Genomic DNA, 14,491 nt, shown 5'->3' on the forward strand with positions numbered 1-14,491 from the left:
TGTGGACAGAAAATGCCAGCGCTGAGTTTTGGTCCCAGTCCACCCTTACATACTGTACCAATACATGTTATAGTTATAAAGTAGTGACATTATGGGGGACATAATGTGATATTTTCTTTTATCTCGTGTTACATTTGTGTAAAACGATCTGAGAAACACTTGTTTGCATAAGTTCGAGGTGTTTCTTTTCCCTCCACCCCCCGACCCCTCCTCCCCTCCTCCCAGTCCCGGTGGCTGCTGCGCTGTCAGGGATCGGCTATAAAACGGGGCTGTGCGCGGACGCTGTGGCACTGAGGGAGGGAGAGGCGCACGGACCAGGACCACAGCACACCACAGCACAGGACTACCTGTACGCTCAGTTACTGCAGGGAAAACAACAAGAAGAAGCAGAAGGAAGACCATCAGCCATTTTTATTCGGTGTGTTGCTTCAGGCTTTTGGACCCTATGATGGAGAGTGTGGGCGCGCTCTGCTCTCTCCTGTGCGCGCTGAGCTGTGCGTGTTGGCTGCTGCGCACTGGAGCTGCGTCGAGGCTCAAGAGCTCCACTCTGCCCATCCAGTCTGAGAGAGAACACATGCCCTCCAAAGCCCTCTCAGGTACACACACACACACACACACACACACACACACACACACACACACACACACACACACGCACACACACACACACACACACACACACACACACGGGTTTTTACGCACATTTCACCACAACAACACATCCATTCAACTTCCAAACACACTTTTGGATGATTTCATCAACTTTGGAGACGTCTTAAAGGCGCAGAGTTAGTTAAAATCAGGGGTCACCAACCTTCCTGAAACTGAACCACTTCATAGGTGCTGAATATTCTGAAGGGTGAGCAGTTAGAAAAGCACTTCATAAACAATAAAACGTTCACGGTTTCACTTTAACACGAGGGTAAGATCATAAGGAAGCAGTAACTGAAAAAGTTTGGACATGTTCAACATGCAACACTTTATTTCTCTTATTTTCATTACATTTCATAGAAAATGATAAGCTTCCTATTTTACGAGTTACTAACAAACAACTTTTAACTAATCGTTATAACATGTAACATTTGTAAATTGTAACAAATATGTCATATTTGACGAAAATCCACCTTATTTTTTTTTTTTTTTTTTTAAATCTATCTTATATAATATTATATATAATACACAATTTACCATACACCAGATCTGTAACACTTAAAAACATTTGTTATAATTTTTCAGTGAAAATAAACATTTAAAGATGGTAATTTAATACTAAAACTATATCACGTGCAGCAGTATTTAACTCTTTGTTGACTAAAATGTGTTATTTGTATTTATTTTATTTATTTTTTGTCAGTTTGAATTCTGGAAAGTAAATCAGATTTTAGATGGAGCTCAATGGTGACTAGAGCTTCTGAGGGCCCCTCACATGGTCCATGCGGGCTACCTTGGGCCTGCGGCCCCCGTGTTGGTGACCCCTGGTTTAAAACATCCTGTTACAGGAAAACGGCTTGAGTTAACCTAATTGCATATACAGTAATACGCAGTGTTTCTCTGAGTTTTTCGGCTCATGTACCAATTTGTTCCACTCTGACTAACTCTGTGTAGAAACAAATATAGATGATGACGATGGAATGAATGAGTGATAATAAACATTTTAAAGAATCTCATTCTGTAAATAAGTGGAAAGAAACAGTATTTAGTGTCTTTTAAATAGATTTTTTTTTTTAATCATTTTTGGTCATTTCCCTCCTGATGTGGGACCCAGACTGATCTTTGTATTTTCAGTTCATTATTCTGTTATTATGATTATAGTTTTTAACTAAAAATAAACAATAAAACCCCATATTTTTAATGCTTTTATTTGTTAATTCCCAATTCTCTTTCTTCTTTCTCTCAAGTACCTACTGTAATGCACTGCAGTAAAGGATATACAGTAGATAGATAGACAGACAGACAGACAGACAGACAGACAGAAGTGTGTGTGTGTGTGTGTGTGTGTGTGCGTGTGTGTAAACTGGAGGCAAACATGTGAGTCATAACCACAGTGGATGCCTTAGGATTGATGTGTGAAAGCCCCCGTAGCTGCGGTTTTTCCAAGGTAACTCATCCGGAGTTCAAAAACTCTACTTTGTAATGAACTCCACTTTAAATCACCGCCTTCATCTCTAATGTGTAATTCAGCGTTAAAAACTGCAATTAATTGACTTTCCATTGCTCGTGCAGACTCCTGTGGGGATTTATTAAGGCTTTACACCGTCTAAGTAATACAATAAAATACCCATGGTGCATCTCTGACAGTACTCAGCAGGTAAAACAGCTCCTTATGAGGACAGTATGGTAATATTATATACAGTATATACATATATATATTGATCTACTGCTATTAGCATATAGAATTATGACCAATCTGAGCATTGGTACAAAAAACAAAATAAAGGGTTCATTGAGTCATTTTGTGTATTTCTTTTGTATTTTTTTTTGGAATCATTTTTGTTTCTTTGTGTTTCTCTTTGATTTTGTGTATGTTTGGAGTCCTATGTTTTTCTTTTTTCTTCTAGTTATTCTGTGTATTTTCATGGTCCGTTTGGGTCTTTGGAATAACGTTTGTTAATTGTTGTTGTCCTTATGTGTATTTTTGTAATCTTGTGTGCGTCAAGAGTCGATTTATTCATTTTTGGTTGTCGTTTAGGGTCCTTTTTGTTGTCCTGTTGTGTCTTTTTCTTTAATGTTGTGTATTTTTGGAGTCATTTTGTACAATTTTGGTTATCGTTTTGGGTTTTTGGGTTCTTTTTTGTACATACATTTTATACGTTTATACATTTTTAAACTAAAAAAAAAGTTCATGTGACTGCATGTGATCACGTATAGACAGAAAATACCTTTAAAATCATATTTATCAGGGACATTAGTTATCAATACAATACTATTCAGGAAGCACTAAATACTGTTTCATTCCACTTACTAACAATGGGATTCTTTAAAATGTAATTCATTCCATCATTAACTTCTATAGTTGTTTTTTTCATAGTACAAGACAACCAATATGATGTTTCTGCCTGCCCAGTACACTTCTGATGTCAAACATTTACCTTTTAATTAAACTAAGTCCTAGTTCACTTCACAGTGTGGGAATGGTATATCTAGGAAATAAATACATTTATTTACAGTTCTTTATTTTTCTCTTTTCTTAATCTACATCTTTGTGTTTTGTGTTGAAGGATGCTCATTTGGAGGTCGGTTCTACTCCCTGGATGACATGTGGCATCCAGACCTGGGGGAGCCCTTTGGGGTGATGCACTGTGTCCAGTGTTACTGTGAATCTGTAAGTGTCACTGTTCATCGAACCTCAGTAATTATAGATGATAACGTAGATAAATGTTTCTACGGCAGCAAAAGACTCGACGCGGGAAGGTCCTCGGAAAAGTCAACTGCAAGAACATTAAACAAGACTGTCCAGACCTGGACTGTGACTACCCTGTGCTGCTGCCGGGCCAGTGCTGTAAAATATGTCCTAAAGGTAAGACGTGCACTCGTCACTTATGTTTGTGTACGGTACTTCTTTGTTCTACCATTGTGAATCCATTCATGTTTGATTAGAATAACTGCCATTCAGTTAGAAGTTGTTTATCGATGCATCTTGGATTAACGTTCCCTGCACATAAAACCACAATCCAACTCTTCACTTTGGCTCCACCACCTACTGAGCTCAATACCCAAAAAGGTGAATGTGGATAACCTAGCTTATTTGGTTAATGTGGGTAAGCTGATTCAGAATATCAATGCTCCCAAGCTGTAACTTGTGCCCATTACCTCTTAAATTTAAAATTTTAATTGCTGCCAAAACAGCAGATTTTGTCCATTCTTTAGCATTTTACAAACAGATGATATTCAGAGTGCAATGATGTCGGTTCATTTGGTCAAATTTTAGTCAAATGAAGGTGGAATGTCCTTAACTCATTCACTGCCAGCCATTTTTAGAACAGCTACCCCTGTCATTGCCAGCCATTTTAGAGCATTTTGACAGATTTTTAAAGACCAACAAAATATTTTTTAGATCGTTTTCTCTCACCATCACAACACTCTCAATAGTCCACTTAGATCCACACATGCTCTGGTCGAGTGTGCGCTGCTGTGAGCTGATGGGAACTTCAGCATCCACTCTCGTAGCACCATTTTCTGTCTTGTAAACTCCTTTCCTCTCCCTCTGAGCTCTGCATATCACCGGTGATCACGGGTGGCTACTGCCACCTACATCATTGTACAAGCCTAATATTCACGGCAGAGCTTTGTCACACTGTCTCTTAGCAACCCCAGCTGAAAAACACAATTGACGGCTATAGACGTCATTGGCAGTCAATGTTACCAAACCAAATGACAACTTTAGACGTCAATGGCAGTCATTGACATTACAGAAAAAACTCTGCATCGCATACCCCCGCAAAACAAAATTGTGCAAAGATAATTGTTGATATCAATAATACTTGTGAATAAATTCATTCATTTGTGTTCATGCAGACAAGTTGTTTACTGGTATCAGCCTGTTTTTTACACCTGAGTAGTGCTGTATATCGTAGCTGAGTTTTCCTACATTTTCATCGCAACGCAAAGCAAACCATATATATATATATACTGTATATAAGCAGTTTTATTCCTTTAGCACCTACCGCGTCGCCGCCGACACATCCTGGTATGCGCACATTCAAGATACCGTAACTCTGGTAACATTTGTTTTATTGGAAAAATTCTAACTGTTTCTGAAAGCTAACATCCTACAAACATTACGGTAATCACGTTCCCTCCTTTGTAGAAAAGTCTGTGAAGAAATTGCTCCAGCTTGTACATTTATTTGTTGTCATAAAATGTTTTTGCACATTTAGAAACATGGAAACCTTTTTTTTTTGGTGAATAATTGGAGATATTTGTTGAAAAATTCATTTGATATTTCATTTTTTTCATCCTACGAAATCTCAAAAAATGTATTTTGTTTTTGTGTTTTTCTTCATTCTAACAGATATTACTCTGGTACAACATGTGATGAATTGAAAAAAAAAAACCTGCTAATTATTGGAAGTATGAAGTGTTGAGAGGACATTTTATAGACAAAATAAGCAAAAGCAAAAAACAGTCGGAGATGTTAATATTACAGGTGTTAAAATGTTAAACAGTGAATTTGAACATTGGGAACATGGATATTCAGAATGAGCACATCAAAACTGTCCAAAACCAACATGTTCCCTGCTTTTACCCCAATTTGTAGCTAAACGCTAGTTCCAGTAATCTGTTTGAGAGTCGGGCTAGTCTACATAGCCACAGCTACGGCTAATGAAGAAGCTACTGCACGTCTGTTCATTAGTAGGAAATAACTTTTCGAAATAATACACACATATTTTACTCAAGTAAGTGTACAGTTACGTTACCAAACTACCTGTAGAAAGTAAACAGAAACGTGCCTGAGTTAAAATCTACTCATGTAGTGAATAACTGCTGAGTCACTTTCTGTTTTCACTATCTAACAATCAACAAACTAATCAATACCTTTAAAAAAGATAAACACAAAAAATATTTTCTACATATTGTGTTTTTTTTCTTCTTTAAAACATTGTTTACTTACTGTAATCTGGAGACATTCAGTAAGGTGACACTCATTTTTTAAGGAACAATAACTCGACAGATTGAGTCGACTATAATCTTAATGTAATTTAGTTTAGTTATAAATTACACTATAACTGAAATAGTCCTGATGACTAAAACTAAGTTGTATTTTAGTCAAAAGACTAAAATGAAATCAGAATTTGCTGCTAAACAGCAGGTGATTAATAAACAAATGTAACTGAGATGTTTTAGTGATAAATAAAAACACTTCTTGTCTAAACAGTCCAATTTGTAACGATTTTGAGGAAAAAAGTGCCATAAATGAACAATAATTAAATGTTACCTCAGAAGGACTTTTTAAAAAAAAAAAAACTTTATTATAACATTACAGCAGCAAACACACAAATAACATGACTTCAAAAATGTAGCATTTAAATTAAAATGACTTCTGTATATCCACCTGACACATGCTTATACAGCTTTTATTTACTAAAATATGTTTTATTCTGTAATCATCATGAGATGTACGGAAGTCCTTTAAATACTTCTTCACTTCAATCCTCTGTTGGCAGAAAAAAATAGATGAATAATGTGAAATCTGTTTTATTTTACTGTCACAATTTCTTGCTAAAGCTGCACAAAGTGTAAACGCTGTAAAAGTTTAGTTATTTACTAAGAATTATACTGGATTAAAAGAGTAAATGTAAATACCCACGTTTATTATGTCTATTGTGTTCATGTGTGTTTGTGTTGTGTTCATGTGTGTTTGTGTTGTGTACATGTGTGTTTGTGTTGTGTACATGTGTGTTTGTGTTGTGTACATGTGTGTTTGTGTTGTGTTCATGTGTGTTTGTGTTGTGTTCATGTATGTTTGTGTTATGTTCATGTATGTTTGTGTTGTTTACATGTGTGTTTGTGTTGTGTACATGTGTGTTTGTGTTGTGTTCATGTGTGTTTGTGTTGTGTATATGTGTGTTTGTGTTGTGTTCATGTGTGTTTGTGTTGTGTTCATGTATGTTTGTGTTATGTTCATGTATGTTTGTGTTATGTTCATGTATGTTTGTGTTGTTTACATGTGTGTTTGTGTTGTGTACATGTGTGTTTGTGTTGTGTTCATGTGTGTTTGTGTTGTGTATATGTGTATTTGTGTTGTGTACATGTGTGTTTGTGTTGTGTATATGTGTATTTGTGTTGTGTACATGTGTGTTTGTGTTGTGTACATGTGTGTTTGTGTCGTGTTCATGTGTGTTTGTGTTGTGTACATGTGTGTTTGTGTTGTGTACATGTGTATTTGTGTTGTGTACACGTGTATTTGTGTTGTGTACAAGTGTGTTTGTGTTGTGTACAAGTGTGTTTGTGTTGTGTACATGTGTATTTGTTTTGTGTACATGTGTATTTGCTTTGTGTACATGTGTATTTGTGTTGTGTTCATGTGTGTTTGTGTCGTGTTCATGTGTGTTTGTGTTGTGTACAAGTGTGTTTGTGTTGTGTACATGTGTATTTGTTTTGTGTACATGTGTATTTGCTTTGTGTACATGTGTATTTGTGTTGTGTTCACGTGTGTTTGTGTTGTGTACAAGTGTGTTTGTGTTGTGTACATGTGTGTTTGTGTTGTGTTCATGTGTATTTGCTTTGTGTACATGTGTATTTGTGTTGTGTTCATGTGTGTTTGTGTTGTGGTCCGTTTTTAAAGCAAATGTTAAGTGTGTGTGTGTTTTAATATACACCAGGGTTGGGGTCAATTACATTTTCAATTACAATTACTTCTTCAATTATTCATGTTCAATTACAACTCAATTATGATTACGGTGATCAACATTTTTTCCAATTACAAATTAAAATTGCAATTAATATTTTTGCCCTGAAAGTCACTTACAATTACATTCTCAATTGCTAAAGTTCAATTACAATTAATCACAATTACTGAACCTTTAATAAATGAGCCTATGAAACGTAACCTTCCTCCTGTGTTAGCTTTCTGTTAGCATTTCTTATGGTAATGGGTCAGTTTTGTCTTAAATCAGCTTTAAAATACACTAAAAAACATTATTTATCATCTAATCTATTTTTCACCTCTTGGTTACACTGTTAATCTTCCTAATCAATTAAAATATTGGTTTTAATGTTTTTGGTGTGGACATCTGAGCCTTTTTAGTATAGCCCTAGATTTAGTTTCTATTAATTTTTTAATGTAAAATGATGAAGAATTGACAGGTAAACTTAATATGTAACATATTTTAATTATCATTACCTACATATGTATAAGCCATAAAACTGGAACATGGTTTCACAGGTTTGTGTTTAATTAAATTGTAATTCATAGTTTTTGTAGAATTTCCATGACAATTACAATTACAAAGTAAATTACCTAAACTCAATTACAATTCAAGAATGATTACAACTTTTGTTCTTTTAACTTTATTATTATTATTATTATTATTATTATTATTATTATTATTATTATTATTATTATTATTATTATATATACATTTTTCTTATTTTATTTCTTTTACTTTTTTTCCTTTCTTTTCTTTTTTTCTTGTGTGTGTGTGTGTGTGCGTGTGTGTGTGCGTGTGCGTGCGTGCATGTGCGTGTGGTGTGTGTGTGTGTGTGTGTGTGTAAAGAGAAAAAGCAGACAGTCAATGGCTACGGTTACATGATGTTTTTTAATTTGAAATTAGTTATTCCAAATTAAATCATTTGAAATTAAATTGTTCTGCTTTGTGTTTACATAGAAATAGTCATTCCCGAACCGAGGTTTACATGGAAAGCAGGTTTATTTATTATTATTATTATTATTATTATTTAGTTAATTCCGCTTTAGGTTTGGGGGTTGGGAAGAACGTGACGTAACACGTTTATCGGGAGAACAACGCACAACAAACCTTTTATTGTCGTCTGTAACACAGACGACCTTGTGAGAACTGTTTTAGTTTGATTGTAGTTTTGAAGCAGCAGCTCAACAATAACACACTTTGGTCCACAGAGTGGAAGAGATATAGGAACTAACCACTAGTAAATAAAGCCCAGCAAAACAATCACCAGGAATAAATACATATAGTATGTATCGTTACAATGATAAACCTGGTGATATTACAGCCTCTGAACACATTTACTCTGTCTCTGGGTCCTAGTGCCTGCCGTCCAGTGACGGCTGTTCCGTTTACTGTGTTTACTGAGGTCAGTGTGAAAGTCTGCATGTTTATGCTTCCGTCCATCCACTATTTTCATATATCCATGTATTCTGAGGCTCTTATATATAAATAGTCTCAGCTCTAGTCAGGACGGCCATCTTGGATTATGTCGTCATGGCGGTATATCGTGCATGCGCAAAACGACCAGAATTAACTTAAAGCGGCTTTAACCAAGTTAAGTGTTAACAAGAAAGAGGAATGATCTAATTCTGAATTAAAATTGTAATAAACCAGCCACCTAATTCGGATTTAAGTTTAATTCAGAAATGAAGAGGAATTCAGTTTTATTCTGCTTTAAAGAGGAATTAAAGCTCCCATGTAAACGTGGCCATTGTGTGCTTTTCTTTTTCAACGATGTGTCAGAGGTGCTGCATCTGGCTGTGTGTGTGTGTGTGTGTGTGTGTGATGACATCAGAACACGGAGTAGTTAGTGTGAAACAGCAGGTCATTGTTAGCATCGCTGTCGCTGCTCGTTATCCCTGAGGCTGTGAGCTGAGGACGGCTAACGTGGTCAGTCAGTGCAGCAGACGAGCTGAAGGGAGACGATTGGAAAAAGTGAGACAGGAAACACCGAATTGGCCTCAACGTTCAGCAGTGACTTTCATTTTTTACTTAAAAATAAGAGTTTCTGCCAGTTTTGAGCTCAAATCTCATGCCATTTCTTGTCAAGGTCACAATAAATAATGTAAACTTTCTGGAGTCGGCGCTAATACTTGGAGTCAACTGGGATTTTAGCTTTTTTACTGCGATGAAAGATTGCATTTCACTTTAATAACTAAAGTTAATATGAAATTCATGGAGAAGATTGAGAACAGTTTAGCTTCTTCTTCTTCTTCTTTTTCTTCTTCTTCTTCTTCTTCTTCTTCTTCTTCTTCTTCTTCTTCTTCTTCTTCTTCTTCTTCTTCTTCTTCTTCTTTTTCTTCTTCTTCTTCTTCTTCTTCTTCTTCTTCTTCTTCTTCTTCTTCTTCTTCTTTTTGCCTTTGTCTACTTTAATTTCATAAATCATGTAACAAATATTCAAAGGTGTAAGTCATACATAAAATACTCAAGTACAAGTAAAAAGTAACTTAATTAAATAGTACTCAAAGTAAAAGTCACTAGTTACTTTCACCCCCACATCTATTGTTGTTAATAAATTGTTGCCATGGTTCCCTTGCATACAGTAAACATCTCATGTATAAACTTAAAAAGGAAGAGACCAAATATACATTTATTTTCCACAAAGACATCTGTATAAAATAAAAGGTTTCTCAAAATGTACATTTTTTTTAATAAAACAATCGATTAAATTAAAAATATATTTATTTTTATCAGGCTCTAACTTAGTATTAGGGCTGCACGATTATGGCAAAACTTTCATCAATACTGTAAATACGTAAAATCTGTTTTCATTATACAAATTTTAAACTATGTGTACAGTTGACAGTACAAAATGAAGCTTTAAATCATTTAAATAATTTTTTTTTTATTAACCCAAGAATGTTCATTGTACCAAAGGCTGCAATTAACATTAAGATGTATCTATACTAAGCTTTACTTTGTATAGATACATTTATTAAAATAACCTTCATATAATAACCTTAGCGCAGTAGATTAGGTTTAATCTGATTGGTCGGCTATGATGTGATGCATTTGATTGTTGTCTGGTCATTTCATTTCATGTAGTTTCACAATGTTCGTTGATCATTTTAAAACAGAAAAATAATAATTTACTCAGTAAAGGTTGAGTGTAGAAATGTAACTAATGACTTCTTTTAAAACATGTTTAAGTACAAGTGAAATTACTCATTTAGAAACAACTCAATGACAGTAACGTGAGTACTTGTAATCTATTACTTTCATATCTGCAAATATGGTAAAGCATTAGGAAAACATTAGCATATTTGAATGGAAGGTAACCATCACACAGTTATTTTTCATATTTAGCATCACTACATCAAGGTAATCATAGATTTATCATTAACAACTATATCTGCATTTATTTCAGGATGTTGTGCATCCTTTCAAACAGACTGTAAACATAACTGTTAAAATATAGCATGCCCAAAAAAAAGTGTTGTTGTGACACATCTACCGGTATATGGGGTAAATAGAGCTAAAGTAGTGCACTTAACACGAGGTTTATTATGACCTCATCTTGTTGTTTGAGCTCATAGATCCCACAAATGATTTATAAAACTCATTTAAAATGATCTATTTTGGTCTAAACACAATTTGCATGAAACTTATCATCGACTAACTTCACTTTCGTGGGTGGAAAGTATTTTTTTGGGAAATAAAAGTCTAACCACTTCACTGCCGGGTCGGACTCGGACGAGAAAATGTGGCCCCATCTGCACTCTGACTGTGACACGGTTATTTATTACCCCTCGCCACAAAGTGGGAAGGAGGATATAGGTTTGAGCTCCGTCCGAGTTAAAGGGGACAGATTTTCTCAGAAACTGTTTAAGATATGATAACCAAATTCACTGTGTGGCTTCAGGGCATCAATACCTTGATCACTGTTGCCGCAGTATTCGGAAGTCGCCATCTTGAAAGCACACGGCCTACTGGTCTCTAATAACTAAGTTCTTGTATTTTCAGCTTGAAAAAACATATTCTTGTGAGTATGTTTAAGTGTATTGTTTGATAACACTCCTAAGACTGTGTTTGTGAAAGTTAAGCATAAAAGGTGTGTTTTATAAATCACTGCCGATCGCAGTAAACGTTAGCATGAGCATATACATGGGTTTTCCCATAGACGTTAGCATGAAGCTAGTAGATGTTTTGTATAGTGGCATTTTTATCCCTCGCCACAATGTGGAAGGGATATAGGTTTGAGCTCCGTCCGTCCGTGCGTCCGTCTGAGTTAAAAAACACAACTTTTCTCAGATACGAAAATGAGAAGCACGCAATTATCTTGAATTATTTCCCTTGTTCTATTTTTTATGTATGTTGATGACAATGTCTTTTGTTTACTCTCTGTTCATGTGACTGTTTACTGCAAGACCTGTGCACATGCCTCTGCGTACGTCTGTGGAACCAAACAGTAGTTTAGTCCACTGTGCTTGTCTCCAAGACATCTTCTTCTCATTCTTTTTATTTCTGGGTTATGGCGACGCCTCTGCAAGTCGCTGAGAACACACACTAGTGTCCTTTGACTCCACGTTGACGGGAAAATTAGACTCCAAAAAGCAGTCTGTTGAATCTGTTGAAAGCAATAGGTAGGAATGTGTGTGAACTCATTCTCTTTGGTTTAGAGCGTTTAATTATCCATTAGCATTACAAAAAAAACTTAAAATGAATGTTTATTTTTACTGAAATCCTGCCCTATCCTCCTTTTAGTTAGAAAAAAAACATGTTTCGTTTAGTTTTTTGTTTTTTTTTTGATGGGGTTTATATATACGTATATTTTGAATTTGATAAAAAATGTTCTTGCAGCAGTGTCCTTAAAGCAGGTTTTTGGGGTCATGACCCTATAAAATTAAAATGGGGTTGCCTGAAATGTCTAGTAATAATAAGATTTGAAAAATTACTCATTCAAATTAAATGTATAATATTATTATTTTTATTTTTAAATCTATTTTGCACAATTAAAAAACAATACATAATATCACAGACATTGATGTTCAGTGCAGGAAGAGGAAGAAAGCTCATAGAGCCTAAATAATTGTTTTTATGTTTCAAATTAAAACACAACACGCAATCTCAAACATTTATGTTTCTACACTTTTACTTTCTCATATATAAATCTAGTTAAAATAAAATACACTACAAAAATATCTGAGCTGGCGTATGTTGTCACTGTGCACTGATACTGGCTACGCTCTGTATTTGTAACACATTATAACAAACATGATCAAAAAAAGGAATTTTCTAGGAAAAAGAAAAAGTTACGGGAAATTTGTGATTTTAAAATAGAAAAAGGTTGGAACCCACTGACCTAGAGTAATGAACTGGGTCACTACACCATCTTGTGGTACAACGTTACAGTGGCCACATGTGCTGCTGTATATGTTTAGCTGTCTCGTAGTAGTAGGGCTGACACTGTAAAGGAGTTTTGTCACTTTTCTTTAACTGGATAAAATTCCTGCTTGGATCGTTATTGAAGGCCTGTGTACATAAAGCTATTCCACCATCTGTGCACCAGACGTTGGAAAACATTAAGACGGAAAGTGTCAAATATTTGGGTTCATATCATTTATCTTGTGAGGTACTAACACGGTTCCAAAGAGTCTTTATTAAAAACCATAACATCTGTAGGCTTTCTCTTTAATGACTTTCCAACAATGTAATATATATGTGTGTGTGTGTGTGTGTGTGTGTCAGCTTATTGAATTGTGTTGTTTGTTTTGTCTTTTTCAATGCAGGCGCAGCAGATAGAAAACAGTCGGACTCGGTGCTGGATGTGTTTGATATGTTTGAGAAGAGCCGAGAGAAGGAGGACGACCTCCACAAGTCTTATAACGACAGATCTTACATGAGTTCTGAGGTCGTGACCTCCACGGAGAGCCGCACTGGTACGTTTAAAACACCACCAGCACAAAGTCGTCTACATGTAGCAGCAGAAAGAAAACGACTGCAGAGATGAGCGACAGCGGGGGCCACACACATGTGATTGTGCAATAGGGTCACAGCATTAATGTCAGCATTAGAATAATGACCAATATGAGCATTAACACAGGAAACAACAGACAATTTTGTATTTTTGGAGTCATTTTGCAGGTTTTTGTTGTATATTTTTTAGTTTTGTGTATTTTTGTTGTTATTTTTCTCATTTATTTTCTTTATTTGGTTTTGGTGTCATCTGGTGTGTTTTGCTTTTTCTATTCTATTCTATTCTATCTATTGTTTTCTCTAATTTTATGTATTTTGTATATTTTAGAGTCATTTTGTGTATTTCTGGCACTGTTTTGTGTAATTGTCTTTCTTTGTATGTGTTTTTTGAGTCGTTTTGTGTATTTTTCTCTCTTATGTTTTTGAAGGGATTTTGTGTATTTTTATTTGTGTTTTTGCTCTCATTTTGTGTACTGTTGTTGTCTTTTTGTGTGTTTGCCTTTCTTTGTGTGTGTTTTTGGAGTCATTTTGTGTTTTTTTTGTTTTATTTTTGTTTTTTTTTTGCTCTCATTTTGTGTTTTTGGAGTATTTTTGTTGCAGGTTTTATAATATACTCTCATTTAATAAGTTTTGGCTTCACTTTGTCTCTTGTTGTTGTTGTTGTAGTGTATTGTTTTCTCTTGTTTTGGATATTGTTGTTGTCCTTTATATTTTTTTCTCATTTTATTAGTTATTTGAGTCATTTTGTGTCTTTTTGGAATCATTTTGTGTCTTTTTTTTCTTTTGTGTATTTATCTGTAATTTTGTATGCTTTTTAAGTCATTTTGTGCTTTTTCTTTGGGAGCCCCACATAATTATATCAAGGGCTGCATGTGGCCCCTGGACCGCCAGTTGCCTATGTCTCTATATTAGAGCTTTATTCACGTGTAAGCTTGTATTGTGTTGACTTCCTGCAGACTTTGTAGCTGTGTTGACTGGAGTGTCCAGCACCAGTGGAGTGGCCCGAGCTCGCTTTGCCCTGACCAGAACCAGTCTGGCTTTCTCCATCACGTATAAAAGGTAAAACCCAGTGTGGGAAAAAGCACTGACACGTGTCTCTAAAACTGTTGCATTCTTCTTGTTCTGATGGCTTTCGGGTGCTTCTATAAACTTTTCCAACTCTTGTTTAT

At 35.2% G+C, this 14,491-nt stretch overlaps 1 protein-coding gene across 1 annotated transcript in view; it reads left to right on the forward strand.

Annotated features, from left to right (window-relative positions):
- Positions 1-297: 297 nt before the first annotated feature.
- Positions 298-14,491, forward strand: part of chrd (chordin) — a 43,365-nt gene continuing 29,171 nt past the window's right edge. Inside the window, exons 1-5 of the mRNA XM_028465624.1 lie at positions 298-596; positions 3,219-3,322; positions 3,391-3,517; positions 13,136-13,285; positions 14,279-14,381. Of these exons, the coding sequence (XP_028321425.1) occupies positions 446-596; positions 3,219-3,322; positions 3,391-3,517; positions 13,136-13,285; positions 14,279-14,381 (635 nt within the window). The 5' untranslated portion in view covers positions 298-445. The remainder of the gene's footprint in view (positions 597-3,218; positions 3,323-3,390; positions 3,518-13,135; positions 13,286-14,278; positions 14,382-14,491) is intronic.

This window comes from Gouania willdenowi, chromosome 13 (assembly GCF_900634775.1).
Source record: "Gouania willdenowi chromosome 13, fGouWil2.1, whole genome shotgun sequence".
In the NCBI taxonomy this organism is placed as follows: Eukaryota; Metazoa; Chordata; class Actinopteri; order Blenniiformes; family Gobiesocidae; genus Gouania; species Gouania willdenowi.